This window comes from Symphalangus syndactylus, chromosome 8, assembly GCF_028878055.3.
Source record: "Symphalangus syndactylus isolate Jambi chromosome 8, NHGRI_mSymSyn1-v2.1_pri, whole genome shotgun sequence".
Classification (NCBI taxonomy): Eukaryota; Metazoa; Chordata; class Mammalia; order Primates; family Hylobatidae; genus Symphalangus; species Symphalangus syndactylus.
This window is the reverse complement of record NC_072430.2, coordinates 111,141,412-111,167,342: the sequence shown is the minus strand read 5'-3', so window position 1 is coordinate 111,167,342 and position 25,931 is coordinate 111,141,412. Positions and strand designations below refer to the sequence as shown.

Here is a 25,931-nt window from a genome sequence, read left to right as displayed (position 1 = left end):
CTGAAAAAAGCAAGGGAATTGCTAACATATCTGAAATTCAAACTGGCTGTCAATCCTATATATTTGTTATAGTAGAATGATTGGAGAGTTGGGAATAATTAGAGATAAAAATAGCATTGTGTCCATAACTCAAATACATTTGCTAATTGGACTTCTCTGCTATAAACCTTGCTCAGGCCTGGTCATTTTTCAGTAAAATAATTATTTATGGGTTCTTCTCTTATAATGCTGTTCCTTTTATTTTGATTTTCAATGCAAAGTGTAACCACTTATGGAGTTATAATATTTAATCAAATAACAAATATGCTTATTGGGAAATAATTTGTACCTATTTACACTTCAACCTTATTTTATTAGAGTTTGGATGTCATTAGTGGTAACATTAAATATTGAAATAAAGAGACTCCAATAACATTACCTGGGGTCCAGAGCTTTTATTAATTTTGTTTTCATTAGAAGAATGCTTTATTTGCCAGTTTTTTGTTTTGTTTTACTTTTTGCTTCATTCAGTATTCAAAAATATGCTGTCAAACAAGATTCAGATATCATAGATTGTCAGTAACTAGTAATTCATAAATATAGTCCCCTATGTGCCTGTGCATAAGCAATCCAGTGGTTAAAGTCTTGGAAGCCATGCAGTATATTCAAGTTAAATGTATGGCACACTAGTTTATTAACATGTCAAGCATCCCAAAATGAACTATTAAATGAATACAAAGAATCCTCAAGTCATCTCTGGAAGTTATTTAACTCCTTTAGACTGTGGGATAGACTGGCAGTAATGTCACCATTTGAAGAAACATGCTAGCAGCCTAAAATAAATAAATAATAGAAAGCAGCTTTAAATAAATATACTGAGAGAATTTGGGTTCATATTTATCTCTGGGCATTCCCACCATTTAAAATAAATGAATAATCAATAGTTAAGAAAAATGTTATATATATGTATATTTAATTCCAAGGCATGAATTAGCTCTGAGTTCAATTTATTTTCTCTTTATTTCCAGGTTCACTTTTCCAATGACACTAGACCCACTCCTACGCACATGCATGCTTATCAAATCTTCAATCAACTCTTTCTTCTTTAGGAAGGAGGTCCTTAGGAGCTGAGAATATGTACCTGAAAGTAGAAAAGTGGAACTTCATAAGATCACCAAATTAGTTTCAGGTTAATTAAATATCAATAAATTATTTTTAAAAGGCAGGTTTGATGTTTCTGCCACTCCAATATCAAAATTCTCTATAAATTGATTTCAGAGGAATATATGTAAGTGTGTATTTGTGCAAAGTCTTGTGTCCTATGCAGTTTAGTTATATAATCTAAAACAAATACATTATAATAAATACACTTTTGTCAATTAATAGGCATTAAAATATTTGCCTGATTTTAAAAAAGTGAAAAATAGTCATTATATATTTTTTATACAGAAATATAAAGAAAAAATGTAAACCACCCAAAATGTAACCTCCTAGAGACAACCATAGTTTTGTGTATGCACACTTTATACTATAACTTATTTAGCCACTACCCTATCGTGGGGCATTTAGATTATTTTCAGGTTTCCTGTTACTATACATAAAATTTCAATGAATAGCCTTCGATTGCATCATTGGCTGCAGCTCTAAATGTTTCTTAACAGTAGATTTCTAGGTGGGTAATTGTTGAGTATGTGGCTTAGAAAATTTCTTGGAATGGGTGAAGTAGAAAATCAAGCATTTGAGAGTCTATTTATGTTTGTGAACCATTGTTTTCTCTTGTGGTTAGTGTTTAAAATATAAGCACTATGAGCATTGGCCAGCTAGTGAGACACCAGCTGCAAACACCATCAGATTATAAATCTAAATTTTAATTTTCTAATCGCAGAGGAAAACAAAGACTCACTATTTTTCTAGAATATACAAAATGCCAGGCTCAGGAAGGAGGGCTTTTTGTCCCTCCCAGTGGCAGAGCAAGGTTTGTTGAAGGAGGAGCCCACCATTTTTGACACGAAGAATGTACTTCAAAATTTCTTCATTTGCATTGAAACCTTTACTAACCCATGAGTTAATCTCAATTCTGTTATTTTCTATTTAGAAGTCATCAGTATGCTCTTTCCTTAACTCTCTCTCTCTCTCTCTCTCTCTCTCTGTGTGTGTGTGTGTGTGTCTCACCCTTTCTCTCTTTCTCCCTTGACATAACCCATCAAAATTTAGTGGTTAACTGGTTAACTCTGGGTACATCCTCTTCATACCTTCTCTTGGATACTTCAACCTTCAGCTATTAGCCCATGCCTTTCTAGACTAAATAACAATGATCTTTAGAGGCTTTTCTCATAATGACATCTCTGGCCCTTTTATTTCTGAACCTCGTCTGTTCCTGCTAATCATTGTTATAAACAGCCATGGTGTCCAGGTCACCATCCAGCTCAGTCAACTGTCCTTGGGGTGAAGCTCTTCCAGGTTCTTCTCATAGTTAAATAAGTGCCTTTCATACGTTTCTTTTTTTACAGAATCACAGTACATTGGAACAGAAAAGATGAGACTTTGTGTGTCATCTACTTTCCGTACATTTCTTTTTCAGTTGAAAGAACTGATGGCTAAATTAGTTAACTTGCTCACAGTTATGCAGTTATTTGATATTTTTTTGTTTTCATATTTGTTGACTCAGTGTTAACAAACATATTAACATGCAAAATTACATAGGAGTTTTATGTTTTTAACAAAGTATGATTCATAGTAAGATTTATCAAGTGCATTTACACTATTTGATTTGAAGACATCAAAATAACAAGAACCTTTTTTGCATATTACATAGACACTTATTTTAGTTCTTCTTGTCTTCTGAACTGATGATGTGATTTCCTTGAGAACTATAGAGACAAGCACTGCTTCACCTTCACTCCCGTCCCAACCTAACAACATATTATCCCCGAGGGACAAAAGAAAAAAAAATTGGAGGTACATTCAGAGCCCAGTTGAACCACTAGAGATTTAATCAAGCCTCTTGAGATGAAATCTCAATGTTCCTGTAACTATTTAACTGTTGGACATGGTATTTCCTTGACCCAAGACCCTCTTTGACTGTGGTTATACAAACCAAATGGAAAGTCTTGTTTCTTGGTCTGCAAACAATTTTTTGTGTCAAACATTAAAATAATCTCAATAAAGTGAAACGCTCACTCCTGCTATTTGGCTACTTGCGTACCAACTCCCTAAAGTTTGCAGACCAGCTGAATCACAAACAACTCTGTAGCAAGATGAAGGAAGTGACTTCCAAAGTTGAAGCTGTCTTGGAGAAAAGCTTTATAAAATAAGTATAGATATAACTTTTTGTGTTCAGCTGAATACAAATAATATTTTCATTTATTCAGCAGACATTTCTTTGAGTTATTCAAAGTGAGTGCAAGATAGAAAACAATATTGCTGGTGATTTGAGTAAGACAGCTAAATATGATTTTCTTTTTTTTTTTAAGACAAAGTCTCACTCTGTCACCCAGTCTGGAGTGCAGTGGTGCGATCTCGGCTCACTGCAAGCTCTGCCTCCCGGGTTCACGCCATTCTTCTGCCTCAGCCTCCCGAGTAGCTTGAGACTACAGGTGCCCGCCACCATGCCCGGCTAATTGTTTTGTATTTTTAGTAGAGACGGGGTTTCACCGTGTTAGCCAGGACGGTCTCGATCTCCTGACCTCGTGTTCTGCCTGCCTCGGCCTCCCAAAGTACTGGGATTACAGGCGTGAGCTACCACGCCTGGCCGATATGATTTTTAAAATATGGAAGAAAAGGCCCTACAGACCATCCTCAGCAGTATAGAATAAAAAAAAAACCATGGTCCATACTGGTGCTGATGCCTGGGCAGCCTCTGTTCAAAATATTTTAAAAATATGGGTAACCAACATTTAAAAATATTCATTTGGTATTTCTACTTTAGTAGCAAGGCTGCTGAAAGAATATTTCCTCTAAAAATGAAATTAGTTTGAGTTTCAATAACACTGACCAAAATAATAAACTTATCTGTAAATAATAGCCATGAATTATCTGGGTTTTTTGGATCAGCAAATCATGAGGATTTTTAATTACTAAGGTTAAAACAAACTAGATATATAAAAGCTCTAAAATATCTTGGGAAAGGGTAGCACTAGAACTACCACTGTTAATTGCTATTTTAATATGGAGATTACAGGAATATGTAACAATTCTAACACTAAAATGTACAAATGTAAAAATTAGTTATGCCCGTTTTCTACTGTTGCATATATTATTCTAAAGAGTTATTGCCACTCAAACAGCCCTTGATAAAAGGTTTCAATGCTCATTGGTTGAAATGACATCAAAAAAGGATAAAAATAATATGTATAGGGTTCAGGCATCTCTCCGCTTACTCACAGAGGCTTACTCAACCTCATTCTAATTCTATAAGGGACTTTTTTTCTGTACCCTCAGACGAGACTATCTGAATAGAGTATTTACCTCAATGAAAATCTCTAAATTTGTAGCAAGTTCCAACTTACTAAAAATTAATTATTCAGGGCCGGGCGCGGTGGCTCACGCCTGTAATCCCAGCACTTTGGGAGGCCGAGGCGGGTGGATCAGGAGGTCAGGAGATCGAGACCATCCTGGCTAACACGGTGAAACCTCGTCTCTACTAAAAATACAAAAAATTAGCTGGGCGCAGTGGCGGGCGCCTGTAGTCCCAGCTACTCGGGAGGTTGAGGCAGGAGAATGGCGTGAACCCGGGAGGCGGAGCTTGCAGTGAACCGAGATAGTGCCACTGCAGTCCAGCCTGGGCGAAAGAGCGAGACTCCGTCTCAAAAAAAAAAAAAAAAAAAAAAAAAAATTAATTACTCAGATTGCTGCAAGTTAATTACTTATTTGAGATTCATTCAAAAAGCAACATGAAGTGAATCTACATGCCAGCTGACTTTTTTACTCTTTATTTCTTCAACTGAATACCTCTCAAAGAGCCTCTCTATTTACGTGAAAGCAATATTTATTTTCAGTTTAACAAGGGCAAGAGTTTGTGTGCTGCAAATGTTTCCTAAGCTTATATTCAAGTCTTTTCAATTCCACGGCAAGTAAACACCAGGTTATGACTGCCAGTGTTCAGGCTAATAGTAAAAAATAATGTTGATCTTGGGGGATCTGTTTATACTTTTATGTTGTATTTTGGGAATCGTGCTTTTTGTCTTTTCTTTCTGACTCTTCCTTGCTGCTGTTCACAGTAAGTATGAGGATGAGGACAATATGTTGATATAAACAGCTACTATGCAATGCAAAAAGAAGTACTATCTATCTTCCTATCAGTTGTGTGCTCTTGGGGTTCACCTCTTGAGAGGAATATATATGACATTGGATTCCCCTAATGCCATTTCCCTCTTCCTCACAATTCAGCACATTCATACTTGATTGACCCTTTCAAAAGACATGGGAGCTGGGGTTGACCACCTTGTTTACTCCTTGTGTGCTGTGGATGCGCTGCTGAGATTTTCTCTTCCTCTCCAACCAATTGCCTCCTTCCTAAGCCATGGTTCCTAGAGAGCACACAGTCCACATAGATGTCCCAGAAGAGTTGGGCCAGATCCCAAAACAGTGCTCCATGCTTCAAGTTCTCAGATGACTTCAGGTAGATCATAAAATCCCAGAAGCCTGAAACAGTGTTGGAAATGCGAGGCTTCCACATTTCCAGGAGAAGCACTGAGGAAGATTCCCAGCACTGAGGATCAGCTTGGTTAAGAGCCAGCAGGTCTGTCTGGCTATGGCAGAAGAAAGGAGATACACAGCACATTCCCACAATGAGCAAGGAGCAGGTGAAGCTCAAGGGGTGGTGGATCCCTCCTCTGTTGCCAGGATCAGCCATGGCCCTAAAACTGCACAGGATGGAAATATTTCGTATCAGTCCCCGCTTGTGCTCTGCTCGGTAAAGAAAATAAGTATGCCCTTAATAACCTTAATTGCAGCAAAGGAAACACATCATTGTCACAAAGTAGGGAAATCTTAGCCAAGCTCCCATATCACAAGCTCCATTCTATCTAAAATGACTCATTGGCAGGCCAGGGAGTGAACATAAATCCAAGATAGTTAGGCCAAGACATATTCACTCCTAAGATGTGTTCCTTTACAAGATGAATAAATTAATCTGCGAATCTGTTTTTCTCTGGTACAGAAGAATGTAGTCTAAAAGAATACTAAGTGAACATTTAAAGTTTTGCTGCATGGCTTTAACTATTCCATAATATCTTAGTGAAACCTGGCTCTCCTAATCTAGGACTTATATATAATTAAGAATTTAAATATATTTAACCTTTAGATGCGTTCCTGTTCACAGTGACTTTTAATTTTTTTCAAAAAATATATCAGAATTGTCAAATGTTATAGTAAAATTAACACAAGACAATTTGCTAAAAGTATGGATGAATATATGTGGAAACAAAGAGACATATATTCAACCAATTAGAGTAGAATCAATAAGCATTTTACAAATACCAATAATGTCCCACAATTCTGATATAACTTTCAGAAAGATAAAGTTTTATAATATCTCTATTCTTGCTATGAATCTCAAGAATTTTTTTTTAAATGTCACTCTCATTCAACTTTTCTGGCTTTCAATGTCTGTTGCCATAAAACTGAGGCATCCACGTACCACTTTGAAATTGTTCTTTTGCTACCACTACAGACAAGTGCAATGATAAATGATGCTCTTAAAATAATAATAACCTAAGTGTTCACCTTTTGCCAGAAGAAGTGTATCTATTCCTTCACAGACTATACAAATGTATATAACATTTAAACAGCTCTAACATAAAGAAAAAATAGGAAGGGCACATACAGCTCACTTTCAGGTTTGTATTATATTTCCAAACCTTTTAGATGTTAGTATCATGAAAGCAAGCAAAATACAGCTTATGGGAATACTCTTATATTGGAATATTCAATGATAACACCATAAGATGGATAATCTGTCTCTTCTGAACAGCAGTAGGACATGTTTAGGTACTGTTAAATAAATATTTCAGAAAGTGTCTTTGAACATGCATGTTCCTATATTGAAGAAGCATGTTAGAGATATAAGATTATTCAAAAACTATTTCCTCTATCTTTCATATCATGCATGCATTATCTCTACTTGAAATCATATTTGTTGTGTCCCTTTCCGTACTAAAATCTCGAGGTACATTGAAGGGTGGTTTTCCTAAAGGACAAGTCTAAGCTAAGTTTTCAGAGGGCAGGACTCTGTCCGAGGTATTGAAGTTGGCTTTATCCGGGACTCCCTGTCTGCTGGCGCCACGGCGTTCAAATTGGCTCCTTTAGGTCCCCTTCTAAATTTCAGGAGAGGCTTCCCAGACCCTGGAAAGGTGTTTCTCTGAGTTCCTTGAACCTGGAGTCCTTCGTGCAACCCGCTACGAGCCCCGCGCTGAGTCTCGGCCCCGCACTTGATTCCGCAGCCTCACCCTCCGCAGGGCGGAGCTGCCAGGGACCCACTCTGTCCTTTGGGCCCCACTCACCTCCTGAGTCGGCGGCTCTACTCCCAGATGGCACAAGGGCTTCCCTCCGCACTCACCCGCCTGGCCCCTTCCGGGTTCCCTCGAACGCGTGGAGAGAGTTCCCTCGAGTACGCGGAGAGGAAACGCTCAGGCTGCTCCCGAGCGAGTGGCTGTCCCCAGCTTCCGCGTCCTGGAGGCTACCGTGCCTCTACTTAAGCAGTGGGAGTGCTCGGCGCCTCTCCAAGTCTACGTCAAAGCTCCTGGAAACTGCCGCCACCTCTCGCCTCCAAGTCCATCTCCCGCACCCTCCTCTTCTCTCCCTCCCCGGAGAATTTCGGTTCAGGAAACCAGCAGGCTTGGCCACACACACTCCCATTGGCCCTGACCCGCACCCACTCTGCACCTGGCGGAGTTGAGCCTCGGTGCGGCTGGGCTTCCCGCTCCCACCTCGCGGGGGCGTGCCGCTGCGGCGGGAACTGCAAAGTTAGGGCCCAGCTCCGCGCCGGTCCAGGGGACAGCAGGGGTTCCCGCTCACCACACGGGCCTCGTCCGAGAATAAAGGGGTGTGAGGGAAGACTGTGGACTCTTGGGGTCCGAGGAGGGACATGAGCACCCTCTCGACACTCAGCAAGGGCTCAGAGGAAATAAGGCGCCTCCTCGAGATATTCCAGGTGTGAATTTCTCCTGCCTGCCTGTAGCCCTGGGCTGAAAGGAGAAAAACACCCCCGAGGGCAGAGAGGAGGATAGGGACCTGGCGCTGCTGGAAGCTCCCCCTGACTGGGGCCAGGACACCGCGATGTTTCCAGACCCTGGCCTGGGTCACTCAGGAGACTGGGTTGCTGCTGGCATCGCTTTGGTCAGCCCCTCAACTCCCCAACAACCCCGCTCCAGATTTCACAGCAGGATCCCTGCTTTCCAAGAACAAAAAGCGCCTGGGATTCCCTTTGATTCTCACCTCACAGCTAGTTACTATCCCAGTCCCAGATTAGAGCCTTGTCACTGCTCCAGTGCTCCGCTGAACGTAAGTGCCCATCTTAACTGAAACACATCCAGCCAAGGGGTCTGAGGCAAAGGTCTTCCCTTTGCAAGTGTTTCCACGTTTTGCCCCTTCCCTGAAAATTCCTCCAGCCCCTGAAAACCACTTGTAGTCTCCACTAACTGAAGGCTTTTGTGCCAGCTCAATAGTATCCATGGTTACCTTCGGAGGGGCACAAGGCTTTATAGTGAGATTTGCCGAAGCCACAGAGAACCAGCCCCCTCCCCAAGGTACCATTAAATAGGAGGTCTGAAGAGGAGTTCTGGGGGGCTCTGAGCTATTCCTCCTGCTCAGAAGTCATGGAGTGTACTTCAGTTTCTCCATGTGTGAGCTGTATCTAATGCCTGCTCCTATTCACCCCACAGGGCTGTGGAAAAAGATCAAGGGTGAAGTCTTGGATTGCTTCCTGAACTTCGAGGAGCTCATGCCTTTGGAGAAAACATACTTCAGGACATCATCCAAGAGAAGTTCCCCGACCTAACAAGACAGGGCAACATTTAAATTCAGGAAATCCAGACAACCCCAGTAAGATACTCCATGACAAGGTCAACCCCAAGACACGTAATCATTAGATTATGTGAGAAAGCATTTGGAGGTGACTCGTGAACGTCTGGAAAAAGGAGTTGTGCAAGTATCCTAAAGCCAAAGGGTCAGGGGTGCAGTTTCTGGGGTAGAAGACAGTACAAGCAAAGGCAGGGAGGGAGTGCTCACTGCAGTTCATGCTTCTAGGGAGTGAAGTCAAAGAAAGGACTGTAGAGAGGAAAGGCTGAACAGAACAGAGGTAAATATGTGTCCCCTGGTTTGGGACATGTCAATAGTTACATTACTGTTGAGAACATTAATATATAAATATGCAGTTCTTACTTTATTTTCAAGTGCCTATGTGTTAGGCACTATTTTACATGCTGTGTATAAGGAAGGAACAAAACAAAGTCCTTGGACGCATGTAGCTTACATGCTAGTTGAGTCTGGAGTGGCGGCAAAAAAAAAAATTTATTTATATTTTAATTTTAAAATTATATCTATACATATATACATATATATGTATACACGTGCACACACATATATAATGATTTATGCTTCTAGTTTCTATGTTGAATGGTGAGTTTACAGCTATCAAAAACAAACACACAACTAGCTAATTAAATAAACAAGTAGAGCCATGCATGAGTCAATAAAATTTATCTGTCATTCTGAAGCCCAAGAAAAAAATATATGAGTAATGTGTCAGATGTGATAAGAAAAACAAAGGGTCAGCCAGGTGCAGTGGTTCATGCCTGCAATCTCAGCAGTTTGGGAGGTCGAGACAGGTGGATCACCTGAGGTTGGGAGTTCAAGACCAGCCTGGCCAACATGGTAAAACCCTGTCTGTACTAAAAGAAATTTAAAAAAATACAAATACACACACACAAATTAGCTTGGTGTGGTGGCACGTGCTTGTACTCCCAGCAACTCAGGAGGCTAAGGCACGAGAATCGCTTGAACCCAGTAGGCGGAGGTTGCAGTGAGCTGAGATCACGCCACTGCACTCCAGCCTGGATTACAAAGCGAGTCTCTGTGAAAAAAACAAAGGGTCATCAACAAGAAGTAAAGCAGGGAAAAGGATGATGGAGAAGAGCTATTTTATATAGAATACTAAGAAGCCCTTTCTGATAAGAAGATACTTGAGCAAAGACCCAAAAAAGTGAGGGAGTGAGTCATGCATAGTAAAAGAATGCTTCAGGCTGAGGGTGGGGAAAACAAGTCTGATGGCTTTGGAACAAGTGTGGTGTGAGAAGGGTGTTTTTGATGCATAGTGGCAGGACATGAGGTCAGAGAAGTGACCAAAAATCCATGTTGGTTGCTCAGTAGAGAACAGAGCAGAGGGGAGCAAGGGATGAGGAGGGAGCTCAGTTAGAAGCTGTTGCAATCAAGGTAGGATAAGATGGCAGAATAGATAAGGGTGGCAGCAGTGGAGAGGGTGAAAGTGGTCAGATTCTGAATATATTTTGATGGCAGAAGGGACAAGACTTGTCGATGGACTGGATATAAGGTCCAACAGAGAGAGAGAAGTTGAAGATGACATCAAGTTTTGGGGAGTAAGTAAATGGAAATTTGAATTTCCATCAGCTGAAAGGAGAAATGGTTTGAGGAATAGGTTTAGGAAAGGGAAATAAGAATCTGGTTTTAAACATGTTGAGTGTGAGATGACTGACATCCAAATGGAAGTTCCGAGTAGGTAGGGAAGAAAGGGGAACTTAAGATAAATATCTGGGATACAGTGCTCAGTAAAGAGGTCCGTATTTGGGATTTCGTCAACATGTACACAATATTTTGAACCATCAGAGAAAAGTGTGGAAAGTGGCTACAACAGTAGCCTTGGGATAGAACCTGGAAAATGCCAGTATTGGAGTGATTAAGAAACAAAGAGATAGGAGGAATCAGGAGAGTGTGCTGCCTTGGAAGCCAGTAAGGTAGAGCTTTTCACATAAAGAAGAAATCAACCATATCACACAAACTCAGCAAAGGGGGTCAATAAAATGAAGACAAAAAAATTCCTTTGGATCTAAAAAATAGCAGGTCACTGAGAAACTTGTTAAGGGCAATTTCAACTAAATGTTAAGGGAGGAGAAGCTGTGGTGGGCTGAAGCAGATATGGAAGGTGAGAAAATGAAGACAGTGCCTGTGGAGCATTCTCCATGAATTTCAAATAAGAGGGAGAAAGACTGGAGTGGAAGGTTAGGAGTTGGGCCTTGGCCATGTTTACAGGCTGAGGGAGAGAAACTCATAGAGAGAGGGGTTGCAGATTAGGAGAGAAGGATGACTGGCAACCTCAGAGGAAACAATAAGCAACAGGGGTAAGAGGATAAGGAGGAGCCAGGCTATAACACAAGGGCAGAACACTTGCCCTTGAAAACAGAGGGAGAAAGGGAAGCTCTCTGTTGATGCGGATATATCTACAGGTAGTGTGGTGGGTAGGGGGGCAGAAGTTAAGAGACACGTGACCAGTGGTCTCATTTTCTCAATGAAGTAAGATGCACAGTGATCCACAAAAAAAGTGAATGAGGGTAGGTGTTAAGTAGGAAGCTTAAAAAGAGCAGAAAAGCTGTGAATAATTCTTAAAGGAAAGAAGAGAGAGGAGAGAGGAGATAGACTAAAGAACAGTACTCAAATCCCAGGTAAAGTTTGCATCAATTTGTCATAAACATTTTGCATCTTGTATGGCTTTTATGAAGTAAAATAACATAATAGTGAAGACTATCATGCTATGGATCCCTCACTTGTTATGTGTCATTGATTCTTGGGTATTTTGCACATTTAACACCACTGAAATCAGGTTGTATCTGTCAACTGATGGCACATTGTAATTAGAATTGCAGCATTTTCTTTTAGTTTTCTTTTTTTTTAATAATGAGATGTCTACAATTTGATATAATCAAGTGCTTTTGATTTGATATAATGCTTTGGGCACGTTAGTTAATCTTTGTGAAACAGATTTCTTGCCTGTAAAATGGGCAGAAATGTTCCTCATGGTTAGTAAGGATAAAATGAGATCATATACAGAAAACACTTAGAATGGTGCTAAATGTAGCAAGACTTGACAAATATTAGTTTTTTTTTCCTTCTACAACACTCATCTGACTGAATGTAGGAGAAAAGAATAGTCATTATGCCACTGATTAAAGGAATCAAGGGTGTAAGCAGGTTAGAAAAAGGAGTAGAGAAATGAAAGACTGGGAGGAAAGGTGGGGAAATGAAAGACTGGGAGGAAAGGGGGGGAACTGGAAGTCTCATCGAAGGCAGAGAAAACAGGTATAAGTGGAGTAAGGAGAGGGGATACTGAAAGGCAGGAGAGGGAGACTCATGATTCGGATTTCAGAGGTGGAGATTTTCCCGTTTTTGTGCTCTGGATCCTAAGCACAACCACTAAAATAAGTGGCTAAGACGAAGTGATAAAGGCCACTGTAATTGAGCTCCACCTTTCTTATAAGTCTGAAAATAATGAATTGAAATCATCATCCTGTTTCATAGAAGATGAAGGTGTGTGACATCACCATCCTAATCAGATGGCCTAGAGCAGCTCTTGACAATGGGAATAAAAATTATTTTAAAAGATAATTTTTATGTCTAGCTAGTATCTGCTCATATACTTTTTTTTCTTTTCAATGTAACAGTCATGTGTTGCATAAGGATGATGTTTCAGTCAACAACGAACTGCATATAAGACGGTGGTCCCATAAAATTATAATCTATATTTTTTACTGTACCTTTTCTGTGTTTAGATGCACAAATACTTACCATTGTATTATAATTGCCTACAGTATTCAGTGCGGTAACATGCTGTATAAGTCTGTAGCCTAAGAATAATAGGCAATACTCTATAGCCTAAGTGTGTAGTAGGCTATATACCATTGAGACTGGTATAAGTACACTCTATGATGTTCCCACAACGACGAAATCGCCTTATGATGCTTTTCTGAGAAAGTATTCCCAACGTTAAGTAATGCATGACAGTAAATACTTGGGACAGGAAGTTTTGACCTTCAGTATAGTTTTGTACTGCCACTCTGGAATATAATGCCCTGATTAAACATTTCTCATAAATATAAGTTACCAACTTGCACTTGTAAATTAAGTAATCATCTTATTGAATTTTTAAATTTAGAATAAGAACCTAACCACTACATACTCTGTTGTAACATATATTTATATTTCTTGGTTATCCGGGCCGCTTGGCAAGATTCTTGGGAAGGGGAATATATGTGGGTTTTTTTTGTTTGTTTGCTTGTGTTTTGGGGTGTTTTTTTGTTTTGTTTTGTTTTGTTTTTGATGGAGTTTTGTTCTTGTTGCCCAGGCTGGAGTACAATGGCACAATCTCGGCTCACTGCAACCTCTGCCTCCACCTCCCAGGTTCGAGCAATTCTCTGCCTCAGCCTCCCAAGTAGCTGGGATTACAGGTGCCTGCCACCACACCCGGCTTATTTTTTTTTTAATTTTTTTTTGTATTTTTAGTAGAGATGGGGTTTCACCATCTTCGCCAGGCTGGTCTTTAATTCCTGACCTTGTGATCTACCCGCCTCAGCCTCCCAAAGTGCTGGGATTACAGGCCTGAGCCACCACGTCCGACCAAATATATGTTCTTTAATCCTGATCCCCACTCTCAGCTTGATAATTGCAAGAGGAAAATGACATCCAATTCCTGCATTTAGATAAAAAGAAAGCCACCACCAAGCCATTTCATTGAAATATTCTATATTCTGTTGAACACATAAAGATGCTTAGTTTGATGTCTTATCTTTATGGTTTCATTTTCACAGATTAGACTCTCTCTAGCAAAGGCTAACATTTGGACAGCACCTACATTTTACAAAACATTATTTTCATATACATGGTCTCGGGTGATGTCAAAGAAAACACCATTTTTTTCCTCCCTATTTCCCATTAAGGGATTTTCACTTGGTCACTTAGTTGATTAAGAGTGATGTTTCTTTTTCTGAAACTTAGGTTGATTCACTGTCATTTATCTGTCCTAAATAATGTGCATTGTCTGTCACTCTCTATTAACTTTACCATATAGTTTATCCTTATTCCTCTACTTGCCCCTCAATATCAACTAGGAAGGAGCATAGGGCAGTCTCAACTGCAGAGAAAATAATTTTAACAATTTTCATCTGAACTCAGTTCATCACATCATCATTCTGACTTGTTAAAAAATATTCAGAAAACCAATGGCCATTTAAAATTACATGATGCTAAATAACTGGTTTGACTGGCATTTGTCACCCAAAGAGTTGTTTCAGCTTTGTGCAGTTGCAGCCTAGGGCTAAAGGATGACTAGTTGAAAAGTAAATTGCAATTAGCTGAAGGTGCCCCATGGGTAGATTTTCTGATTTTTGCCACTTGAAGCAATTCTCAAAGACATTAAAAAGGACTTCTGATTAGTTTTAATGAAATTCGAGAGCAGTTATATAGGTAGTTTGCATCTTCAGCAGTGCATTAATTTGCAAATGACGGGGACAACCTTTAAGAATAGGGTGCTTCTTTAACATTTAGGATCAGATAGTAAAAATAATTATTTTTCTCTCATTCTTTTGTGCTTTTCCATCATTTGGAAATGGCAATAAACAAGGACAATTTCCTGGACTGCTCATTGGGGTAAGTGGATGAGTCATTCTTAAAGTGTCATCAAATTTATACAGACAAGTTGCAGTGAAGTAGTCAGATGATATTGGACATTGATTCCAAAATGTGTGAAAAAGGAAAGTTACTTGGGGATACAGGAATAGTTCATTCATATTTTTTCTGCTTATCCAACTGAAGATACTGTAGTTGTAATAATAGATGTAGTAGTGTTTTTTCCCCCAGGGTACTTATCAAGATACTTGCATTCTTTGACCATTCTTTCAAGCAGGTTTCAAAACCCACAGGGATTCCTTTGGCTTTGTCAAGAGTTGGGTTTTTCTTTTGCAATTATCCCAGCAGTTCAAGAGTGACTATTACAGATACCGACTTTCAGAATTGTCCTATCTTTTGTCCTACTGATTTCCAAAAAAGACTACAATATAATGAATTTGTTTTCAATTTGGCTTATATACCAAGGCAAAAATGACAAAGGTCTAAGGTTTTAGAATTGTAAGTTTCCTTTTCCTAAGGCTTCAATTATGATGGAGTAGAAAAAACAAGACAAAAACCAAACCAAAACAAACCATAAAATTTCTACTTCAACATATAGGAAGCAGGAGGATTCACAAACCTTAGGGTCCAATGACAGCCATGGACTTTTGCCAAGCTGAAAACATCTGTGCAAAATGAGGATATAGACCTATATGTTGAATGCATAAAACATCTTACAGTTTGAGCAGGGCTTCTGGGATGAGGAGCTTTCCTTGACTCATGTATGTCTAAGGGAGTTGGTTCTGCTGTGCACTATGTTACCATACAATTTTGTTCATACTTGCATTATTTGCTTAGTGTATTCTAATTGTTATACATGCCTATCTGTCTCTCCTCGCCTTCCCACTGCTACTTAAACTAGACTATGAGCTCTTTCAGAGTGGGAGTCATGTCTAACCATTCTCACAAACATGTATGATAATGTCCTATTCAATGTTGGTTGAATTTACATATGAGAATTGCCCCTTTTTGAATCTGAGGCTGGAGATGTGAATATCATTAATTAACTTTGGTGAATTTTCTTTCACATGTCTGGACAGTGAAGTAAAAATGTCAGTCAACTAATTTAGTTTTTTTTCTTCATCCAGTGCCCAAAATGTTAATTACACTTTTGCTGAATGAGGACACTGCTTTGACGTGATTAGGACCACATTTTCTAAAATGAAGTTTCTGATTGAAAGACTATCATCTGAAAAGTAGATGTCAGGTATAAAAGTATAAAACCATTTTTTCTCTGAGGAAAAAAATTCATATCCAATGATAAGATTTTAAATTTCTGTCATTAGAAAATTAGAAATATTCTAAATCTGGTTTGAGATCATTTTTGTAACATGGTGCATCAGCTAGGAATGTATTAAGCTGTAAGTAACAGAAAAACTGACTACATGTGGCTGCTGATATTAGTTCAGTGGTCCAAGGATATTAGCCCTACATTTCCATAATTTTCTTGACCTTTCGTAAACCCGTAGGTTGGTTGCCACAGCTCCAGACATAAAATCTACATGTCAGGCAGGAAGCAAGTGGAAGGATTGCTCCAGCCCAGCCATATCTGCCCCCTTTTAAGGAAGAAAGTAAAAGCATTTCATAACCCTCAACAGTGGACATAGGCTTGAAATTCATGAGCTATGACTGAATCACACAGTAATTAAGAGATGCGATCAAGTTTAGGCAAAAAGACCTTCAGTGGGAGAAAGTAAAGTACTTTGTCCAAGGAGCTGAGAATGACTTTCTTTGGAGACAGCAAGTTTAATACAAGGTAATGTGAGCTTATGGGAAACCATGCATGGAATAAATTCAAGCTTAACCCTAAATTGGGATAATTTCTTTTCTGCATATCTTTTTATTTTCTTAGGTCTTGACTTATTCTTTTAAAAATGGAAGTTTACCATTACTCATCAAACATTATTTATTTGAGAAATAGAAGATGCTGGTAAGAATGCAATGATGGTTCCACAAACTATTTGGGACTGCATCTGGAAGTCCATCATTTCTAGGACTTTAAGCAGATCATTTCATCTATCCTGTGCATCATTGTTCTCCTCTGTAAATTGAGTGGGTCCAATTAGGTAATCTCAGATTTTTTTCTTGCTTTATCAATTTATTATTCTATGATTTGTGACACTAATCTATTAATTCAATAAATGCCTAGAAATCCTAGTGTTTAGCAAATTATTAAAATTAAGAACTAGAGTGGTAAGATCACTGTAGAAAAGAGTTAAACATTGATGTATCTCATGAGAAGCAATTACACTCCTTGATACAAATGAGAGAGAAATTCTTACACTTGTACACTAAGAAATATGCACAAGAACATTCACAGAGACACTATTCATATGGAAAATACAGGGAAGAACTCAAATGCTCAAAGAGTAGGAAATAAATAAATAAATTGTGGTATATTTACACAATAGACTATTTCACAGCAGTTAAAATGAATGAAGTATAGCTAGTTGGAACACCATGGATGGATTATAAAAATATAATATCGAGAAGGAAAACATAAGTCCCCAAAGATTATATACAGAATGTCAATACCTTTTTTATAAAGTTATGACAACTAAAACTTAATAACACATTTATTAAGAATAATAAAAATTATGTTTAAAAAGTATGTTTTCAACAATAAAACCATTGTTACCAGAATCAAGGTACTAATTACATTAGGGGAGAAGAGGCCAAGAACATGATAGAAGAGTTTAACGTAGGCAATATTAGTTACTGTCAATGTTCTAACTATCATTTTGAGTGATAGATTCATGGATATCTATGATTTTAAATAAATATGTAAGTTTACAAATACATATATGCATATGAAAAGCCAATGGACTAATGATAGGGTGTATCAATGATAGGGATTATGATTAAACCCATTCTGTGCACCTATATTTCAAGTAAAAAAAATAGAAGTCCATATTGCCCACGGAACATCTTTATTCTCAGCTAATGTTCTTCATTCCTCATGTAAAACAGATGATGCAAACATTAATTCATCAAAAATGGTAGAATTCTCTTGGTTATTTAGGATGTCTTCTATTAAAGAACCTAGTTCATTTAACTCATGTTAATAAAACAAGGAGGGAAACCAGACATATATCACGCACTGTCCTGAACTCTAGTTGGGATGCCAACAGGGAGGACAACAGTCACTGTCTATTTTCTGTGACACCAGTCTCACCCCTGCTCCTTCACCGAAGTGAGGTCAGGGCAGTGAGATGTGAGGGGTCATCCATAGCATCTTTCTGAGCAAAGAGAAGATTGTTGAGATGACCAAATACTTGCTATTTCAAACCACATTCTCTAATGGGTGCCATCAAAGATCATCAAGATATGTTTTAAACCACTGATGAATCCACAAGCTAATGGAGAACACAGCAGACAAGAGTAGACAGAGTACAAGGCACTAAAATATAATGACAAACATGCACAAACCAAAGCAATTCACTTGTTTAGTATTACACGAGAGCACGCACACACACACACACGCCATCTGTCACGGACATAAAGGAATATATCAATGGATCAACTTAGCAAAGTCTTTGCTTTCCAGGAACTTCCATTTCTCCTGGAGAAGACTAACAATATTTAAGTAAACAAATAGATCAACAAGATAATTTAAAATAGCATAAGTGAAACAAAGACAATAAAAGCATGTATTATGATAGAGATCAAGGAGAAAAACATTGTGGTAAGAGCACAAACAACTTCAGTCCTCCTAACTTTTGAAGATCTTCAATCCATGCTGGCTTTGAAATTGTATCAATGATCATTTGAACAAAATCACAACTCCTTATGTTTATAAAATGGATCATCCAAATTGAATTTTGTATTATCCAAATTCAAGCATCATTAGGCATGCACATCTGAAGCCACTGAAACCTAACCAAAGTGTATGTGGAGAGCTTAAACCTCTTCACCATTCAGCCACTCTGCAATCAGGCTCCTGTTTAGCACCCTCCCCTTCCTTGAAAACCTTCAGGATGACTGGTGCCCCCCAATCTCCTGCAGTAACTAGCAGCTACTGAAGAAGAGTCCATTTCTTTCAACAGGGCCATGCTTCTCGCATGTCTGAGGGTTTTATCCTAAGATAATTTAAATGTATGTGTATATATATAAGGACAGATTTTTAAAGGCAAGTTATATATTCAAAGATATGTTATAATATATTTAAATACTCATACAGATAATCTCCATTCTATCTGTGTATCCTATATTGAGACTAAGTTTCATACCTAATGCACATCTTGAAGTAGCCATCCATACGTCACTCTGATTTAATAATAATCATGCAGAGCCAGGCACGATGGCTCATACCTGTAATCCCAGCATTTTGGAAGACTAAGGTGTGTGGATCATTTGAGGTCAAGGGTTCGAGACCAGCCTGGCCAACATGGTGAAACCCCAACTCTTCTAAGAATACAAAACTTAGCCACTCATGATGGTGGGCACCTGTAATCTCAGCTACTCAGGAGGCTGAGGCAGGAGAACCGCTTGAACCTGGGAGGCAGAGGCTGCAGTGAGCCGAGACTGTGCCACTGCATTCCAGCCTGGGCGAGACTCTGTCTCAAATAATAATAATAATGATAATAATCATGCAGAAAACTTCTAGACTCTAACAGAGTTGTGACATCAACCAAGGTGCCGATTAAGTTTTAGTGAGAAGTTTATAATTTCCTATATATCTTCTGCTGATATATGAGTTTGTAATTTTTTTCAACTCACAGACCTGATCTAGAGTTACTCTCAGAAAACTGACCACCTCTGCTCTCAAACACGACATCTGCCCTTGATATACAGCATAGCTTATCTTCCCCAGTAGAAAAAAAACACTTTGGAACAAGTTTCTTGACTTTAGTCAACACTTCTCCATCACTGGGTAACAAGTACAAGTGATGGAACTGTTCAGGAGATCTATTACACAATCATTGTATCGATCCCTTTCAGGACAAGAAGGATACCATGCAATAACCCACACTAGAAGCATTTGCTTTAGGCATTTCATAAAACCCAGCAGTGTTTGTGATGGCTTGTTGGTGCTGGTTGTGAAGACTGTTGAACGCTTATCTTTTCCAATTATAAACATTTCAGATGGAAAAGTCTAGAATAGGGGTGGAAATTAAAACAGCAAATAGAGTTAAAGCCATGCTCATCTGCTAATAGATCCAAGCCCCCTTTCTCTGGTCATTTTTGAAAAGTCATATTTACTGACTGAGGTTTGATCCCTCCCCCCATTTCTAAATCACCGTAGTTTAAGCACACTCTGTGGAGACCCACAGTCCCTGGCAGCTTTCCAGATACCACACTTCTCCCTTTCTCTAAAATTGTTCCCAGGACAAGGGTCAGCCCCACAACACATTATATAGAACAACCTTTCTCACATTGAATAGTAGACATGAAAGCATCCACAGGCCCCCATATCTGGAGGCAAGAAGAGTATTATGAGGGGATGGGATTATTCTTTTGGGATTCTTCCAGGACTTAATTTTTCCATGATGGAAAATATCGCTTGTTTTCAAAAGCAAGATTTCACCATTATTTTTAGCTGTCGCTCACATTTTTTGTAAGGAGTTCTGTTTTAGATATTGATCATTTTTTGTACAAGCAATTCAAAACTTATCTTTTTCTTTCCCTATCATAAAAGTAAATACATGCAAGACTTGGTAACCAAACGAGTTGCAAAGCTACTTAGCTATCAAAATATTGCAGACAAGTCAGCCAGAGAGATTACCTATGTTACAAAGTATTTGTAATAGTCCGCTAATGTAAGTGATATGTGACTTGTGGATATATCAGTTGTTTGCCTTTCTGCATAACTTGAAATTGTATACATGTAGTCAAAGGACTTCCTTCAAAGATGTTCATCTGTAATTCATTCATCTGAAAAAGCAAAAAGTTTTTTATTCCATATCGGCAGCTACCCACTAGGTATATATGCTGAGAACAAAGCAAAAATTGACTGAATTTACTACCTTTTCCTCCTTTCATCAGATTATTTGGTCTTATATAAATATGTGAATACAAGGCCTCATATTTTTTAACTTTAATAAAGAAAGAAATATTTATTTCTAACCACAACAAATTAAATGTGGCTCCAAGCAATACACTGCCAAGAAAGGAGAGGTTATACAACTTTCTGAGAACTTGATGAATAACAACTAGAGCCATTTTGGTTACCTGTACCCATTCCTTCCTACTTGGATTGCCTCTTTTCATTTCGTATGCTCAGCTCACACTTCTCAAAATACTAAATGCTTGATGAAATGTCTTAAGCATCTCACCTCTTTTTTGTATGACACTGGGCATATAATTTGGAGACTTGAGAACAATCACAACTTTCTTTGTGTTCTACCTGTGATGACCTGCTCTTTTGTCATAGTGGCCCAGGAATAAGATTTTTCTGTGGAAAGCTGTTAGGAAGTTATTGATAAACAGCTACTCTGCAGATAAATCAAAATTGGTTCCTAATAAGTACAGGAGTGTAATTCTTATCTCTTGTTCCTGGAAGACCAAAAATCTTGCAATTTCAGCTTCAGCCTCAAGAAAGTACAAGGACGTGAACAGACACTTCTCAAAAGAAGACATTTATGCAGCCAAAAAACACATGAAAAAATGCTCATCATCACTGGCCATCAGAGAAATGCAAATCAAAACCACAATGAGACACCATCTCACACCAGTTAGAATGGCGATCATTAAAAAGTCAGGAAACAACAGGTGCTGGAGAGGATGTGGAGAAATAGGAACACTTTTACACTGTTGGTGGGACTGTAAACTAGTTCAACCATTGTGGAAGTCAGTGTGGTGATTCCTCAGGGATCTAGAACTAGAAATAACCATTTGACCCAGCCATCCCATTACTGGGTATATACCCAAAGGACTATAAATCATGCTGTTATAAAGACACATGCACATGTATGTTTATTGCAGCACTATTCACAATAGCAAAGACTTGGAACCAACCCAAATGTCCAACAACGATAGACTGGATTAAGAAAATGTGGCACATATACACCATGGAATACTATGCAGCGATAAAAAATGATGAGTTCATGTCCTTTGTAGGGACATGGATGAAACTGGAAATCATCATTCTCAGTAAACTATTGCAAGGACAAAAAACCAAACACCGCATGTTCTCACTCATAGGTGGGAATTGAACAGTGAGAACACATGGACACAGGAAGGGGAACATCACACTCTGGGGACTGTTGTGGGGTGGGGGGAGGGGGGAGGGATAGCATTAGGAGATATACCTAATGCTAAATGACGAGTTAATGGGTGCAGCACACCAACATGGCACATGTATACATATGTAACAAACCTGCACATTGTGCACATGTACCCTAAAACCTAAAGTATAATAATAACAAAAAAAGAAAGAAAGTACAATTGTGGTTGTAGTAATGGAAGTAAATGTTTCTTTTCTAAAATCATTCTTTTGCAACACAGACATATTATCAAACACTTCTTTAAGTGTGGACATCCTAGTTTCCCTCAAAAGTGTTTTAGGTATCCTATTAACGTTCCCAGGTCTTTGCTAGTTGGGTTGTGTGTTGTCCATTATTGAGTCCCCATCAACTGGAATCATGGCTACAGTGAGAAGAGCTGATTCATACTTTCTTCATCAATTCTGTTCTTGGAACCAACAAAACTCAGTTCTGCTCTCAGTAATCTTTTAGGACACAGTGCCCATCTCATGGAAATAATGGTCTCTCAGGTCATTTATTCTATATTTTTTCTCAGTCTCTTCAGTCCCCTCTCTTCACCTCTCCCTGGCTTTCCCTTTCTATGCTACTTCCCCTGGAAATTGCCTCAAGTTTTTCTGGTTTAAATTATTTTATAGCATAAATTATTATGGCTTAAATTATGACTTAAACTTTTGAATCTTACATGGTTCTCAAGTAAATATTTCTGTGCTAGCCTCTCTGATGAGTTCCATATTCTCCTTTCAATAGCCTGCTGGACATCTTCATCTAGATTCCCTTTAGCCCTTCAACTCCAACAGATCAAAATGGAATATATCTTTGCTCCCTAAATCAGGATCTCTTCCATAAAGTCACCATCAGCCCAATCACCAGATATCAAACCTGGACTTTATTTTTTACTCTTCCCTGACTCTTGCTTCCCAAAATCAACGCACAGTTCTGTCGATTCTACTCGTGTGATCTTTCCCTTCTTCATTTTGCATTGCCGGAGCCCTGTGTCAGGTGTTCATTGTCTTGGACCTGTGGTATGGCCTTGGCATCCTAACTGTTTTGGCACCTCTTGCCTCTCTTACCCACAGTCCATCTTACATATGACTGCCAGATAGCTTCCATTACTCTGATCCTCAGAAGCCTGCTCACAACTGCCTGCAGAACCAAGTCCACATTACTGTTCAGGATCTCTACAACCTTACTCAAAGGTACAGTAGCTCACTCCTCACTTCCTTCCCTCCCCCTTTATACACTACGTGGTGATAAAAACAAACTGGTGATTGTGACAGATGGAGTTTTCCAGGAAGCAGTCTTTGGGGCAGAGATTAGCAGGCACAATGTTGATTTGGAGTGCTTTTCTACAGCTGTGGAAAAGAAGGAAGGAGGCAGGATTGGGTGGAGGGAGATGAATTTCCATGCAGGAAATTTGTTGGCAAAGGAAGAGCTTTTGGAGCTGGGATGTCTTTTCACAGATGTCCTGAGTTGGGGTAAGAGGGCTTGCCCTTGAGACCCCCATGTTGATAGTCATTGGGTGCAGTCTACTTTGAGGAAGGCAGTTTTCTTCAACAGAGGCATTCCCCAAAACGGCCAACTGCAGATGCCTGTCTTTCCCTGACACTCCCAATGGATAGAGAAATAAACACCATATAACCCCTTTATTCCTCGAAAGTGGGCCTGAGGAATAAGCCCATCATGGCACCTATCCATTTACCCCCATCCACTCCCACAATCTCACACTGGCACTTTTCTTTAAGCTCAGTGGCAGGCTGCTATCTGTCTCTCAATGCCCCTTTCTAAACTGTTTTCTTTAGGAATACTCCTTCCTCCCCATTACATTTTCTAGCCTCTCTGCACTAGATGTGCTTATGTTACTAAGTTTTAAGCAATCCATGTGATAAAAAGTGATATTCTCAACTGCCAGATTGGTATCCAGAGGAACTGGTAGGCCTCCTGTGTCTCCTCCTTTCCCTCCTGATTCCTGGAAGGCAGACAGGGTGATGGGAGCTGGAACAGCTCATTCGTTCCATGAGGTGAAGGCTGGTGCAAAGGATTGCACAGCAGGAAGCCAGCAGGTGGGTGAGGCCTCCCTACCACCTCTGGACTGCTCATCATGGGGAGGAAATCTTCACTCTTCTTTAAGCCTCTGGTATTTTGGTCATTGTTACATCAGCTGAATTTGCGTATCCTACCTAGCTCAAGTTGCAACATTTTTCTCTCCATTTCCGTATACCTATAGTTTACCAATTGTTCAAATGCTACCTCCTCCATAGAATTTCTTTGGTCTCCTCCCTGTACCCCTAGAGTGGGGATGTCGAAGTGGTTCCTCTGTTGATTTTTCATAATTATTTATTTGTATTTTCCTTACCAAGAGTGACACTTTCATCATAAATGAAATTCTTTCTCTATTCCTTAGCCCTTTTACCAAGCTGTAATATCTGGTAGGACATCTGGGCATAACATTTTCTGACCCACCATGTGCAGCAAACAGTCTTTTACTTGGTGGATATCTTTACTACTTGTTGACTGAATGAAGTTCCTTTTAGTATGAGATTCAAAGTGGCATTCCTGTGACTTTTCACTCATCAGTTTTGTAACAGAAAACTGTTTCACTCATCAGAGGTAACAGAAAAATCCCATTTCTTCTCACAATGACCCCTAGAGACATTTCAAACTGCTTAATATATTCCCTGTCCGGTGGAGTGGCCTACGAATAAATTTTCAGCCTTCCCTTGGGTCTTGTGCACACACACCAACTCTCTCTTGTTCTAACAAAAGGCTAGAATTTACATTTAGAGAGTTAAGGTTTTCCAAAACAGATCTCCTGGTGGTGACAATAAATAATGGTTCCAGCAGCACTCCCAGCAGAATCAGCTCACAAAAGTAGGCAGCAAGAGATTCTCTTTGAGGATCTACTGCTCCTCCCCTACTGCTCATATTTTGGTGTCATAAGTGCTATTTTCCATGTTCTCTTGGGTCCAGAAGAGGATTCAAACTCGGACTGCCGGTGGCATGATTATGACCCTGGCACTTACTAGAATGGTGATTTCAAAAAAGGTGCTAAATCTCTCCAATTGTGAATTTTCTCAACTATAATTGGCTATAACACGGTGGTGTGCTCTGTAGTCCCAGCTACTTGGGAAGCTGAGGTGGAGGGATCCCTAGAGCCCAGGAGTTTGAGGGTGCAGTGAGCTATGATCATGCCACTGCATTGAAGCCTGGGTGCCAGAGTGAGACCCTGTCTCAATAAATAAATAAATAAATAAATAAATAAATAAATAAAATCGGAATTAAAAAAGGGCAGTAAAGTGATGTAATTAGAGGATGGGCTCTGGAGCCTAAAATACCTGGGATTTTATCCCAGCTCCACCACTAACTGGAGCTCCCATGTTCTCTGTAGAGAGCTTTTTAAAACTCTCTAGAAAGCTTTAAAAAGATCAGGAAAGGCTTCACGAAGGAGGTAGTACATATTTGAAGAGACACTTGGGGATGCATAGGAATTTGACTGGGCTGTGGTGGGCACGAGCAGTCTTCCTAGTAGTATAAACAGGTTAAGCCAAAATCCAAGAGGCTAGAAAGTACTTCTTTGCCCTAAAGATACTGTCCCATCCTCTTTTGAAGCCAGCAGAACATGGCACATGGCGTGCGCGTGTGCACACACACACACACACACATGAGCAGGGAAGTCAACACAAATCCTCCGCAAGAACCACTGCCTGCCTACTTTGTAGGCTGCTTTTGTGTTCATGGGAAAAACCAAGAAAATGATGAGTTCAAGAAATTTACAAATTATTAATGGAGATTATAAAGTGGTGATATTGATTTCAATTTTCTTCTTTAAATTTTTGTTTTTCACATTTTCTCCAGTAAACATGTAGGATTTCATAATTGTCAGAAAACAACAACAATAATTAAAAAAAAAAAAAAAACAGTTGTTCCTTCCTGCTGGATTTTTCAGCTTCTGTATTTCTTTGCTCAGGAATCCTTTATTTCCCCGGATCCAGTATATTATGTGGGGCCTCTGGATTAGTTAGATCAACTGATTCATCCCTATCTCCAATTATCCTTGAGAATCAAAGACAGAAAGGCACA

At 39.3% G+C, this 25,931-nt stretch overlaps 1 protein-coding gene and 1 long non-coding RNA gene across 6 annotated transcripts; one reads left to right on the top strand and one right to left on the bottom strand.

Annotated features, from left to right (window-relative positions):
• Nucleotides 1-419: 419 nt before the first annotated feature.
• On the bottom strand, nt 420-8,596 carry FAM237A (family with sequence similarity 237 member A). Of its 5 annotated transcripts, XM_063645068.1 has the most exons (5): nt 8,416-8,595; nt 7,996-8,165; nt 7,482-7,583; nt 5,422-5,843; nt 427-1,120 (listed from the first exon to the last, which is right to left on the bottom strand). In XM_063645068.1, exons 4-5 carry the CDS (start codon nt 5,831-5,833, stop codon nt 987-989), a joined length of 546 nt encoding a protein of 181 aa, XP_063501138.1. In that variant the 5' UTR covers nt 5,834-5,843; nt 7,482-7,583; nt 7,996-8,165; nt 8,416-8,595; the 3' UTR covers nt 427-986. The 5 variants fall into 5 exon arrangements, 4 of the variants coding, with proteins under 4 accessions (XP_055143821.1, XP_063501138.1, XP_063501139.1 ...); XM_055287846.2 differs by having other exon boundaries at nt 420-1,120; nt 7,482-8,165; XM_063645069.1 differs by lacking the exon at nt 7,996-8,165.
• Nucleotides 7,979-16,392, top strand: LOC129487241 (uncharacterized). Its single transcript, XR_008659266.2, has 5 exons — nt 7,979-8,131; nt 8,862-9,021; nt 14,606-14,631; nt 15,738-15,856; nt 16,119-16,392. It is a non-coding gene; the product is annotated as an uncharacterized lncRNA (long non-coding RNA).
• Nucleotides 16,393-25,931: the final 9,539 nt, after the last annotated feature.

What these genes read in the sequence shown, in the direction of transcription:
- FAM237A (XM_055287846.2), bottom strand. Translation starts at nt 5,833, where the DNA reads ATGGCTGATCCTGGCAACAGAGGAGGGATCCACCACCCCTTGAGCTTC. An exon ending in GCACACAAGGAGTAAACAAG is followed by an intron (nt 1,121 to 5,421) that starts GTGGTCAACCCC and finishes TTCTACTTTCAG; the next exon opens with GTACATATTCTCAGCTCCTA.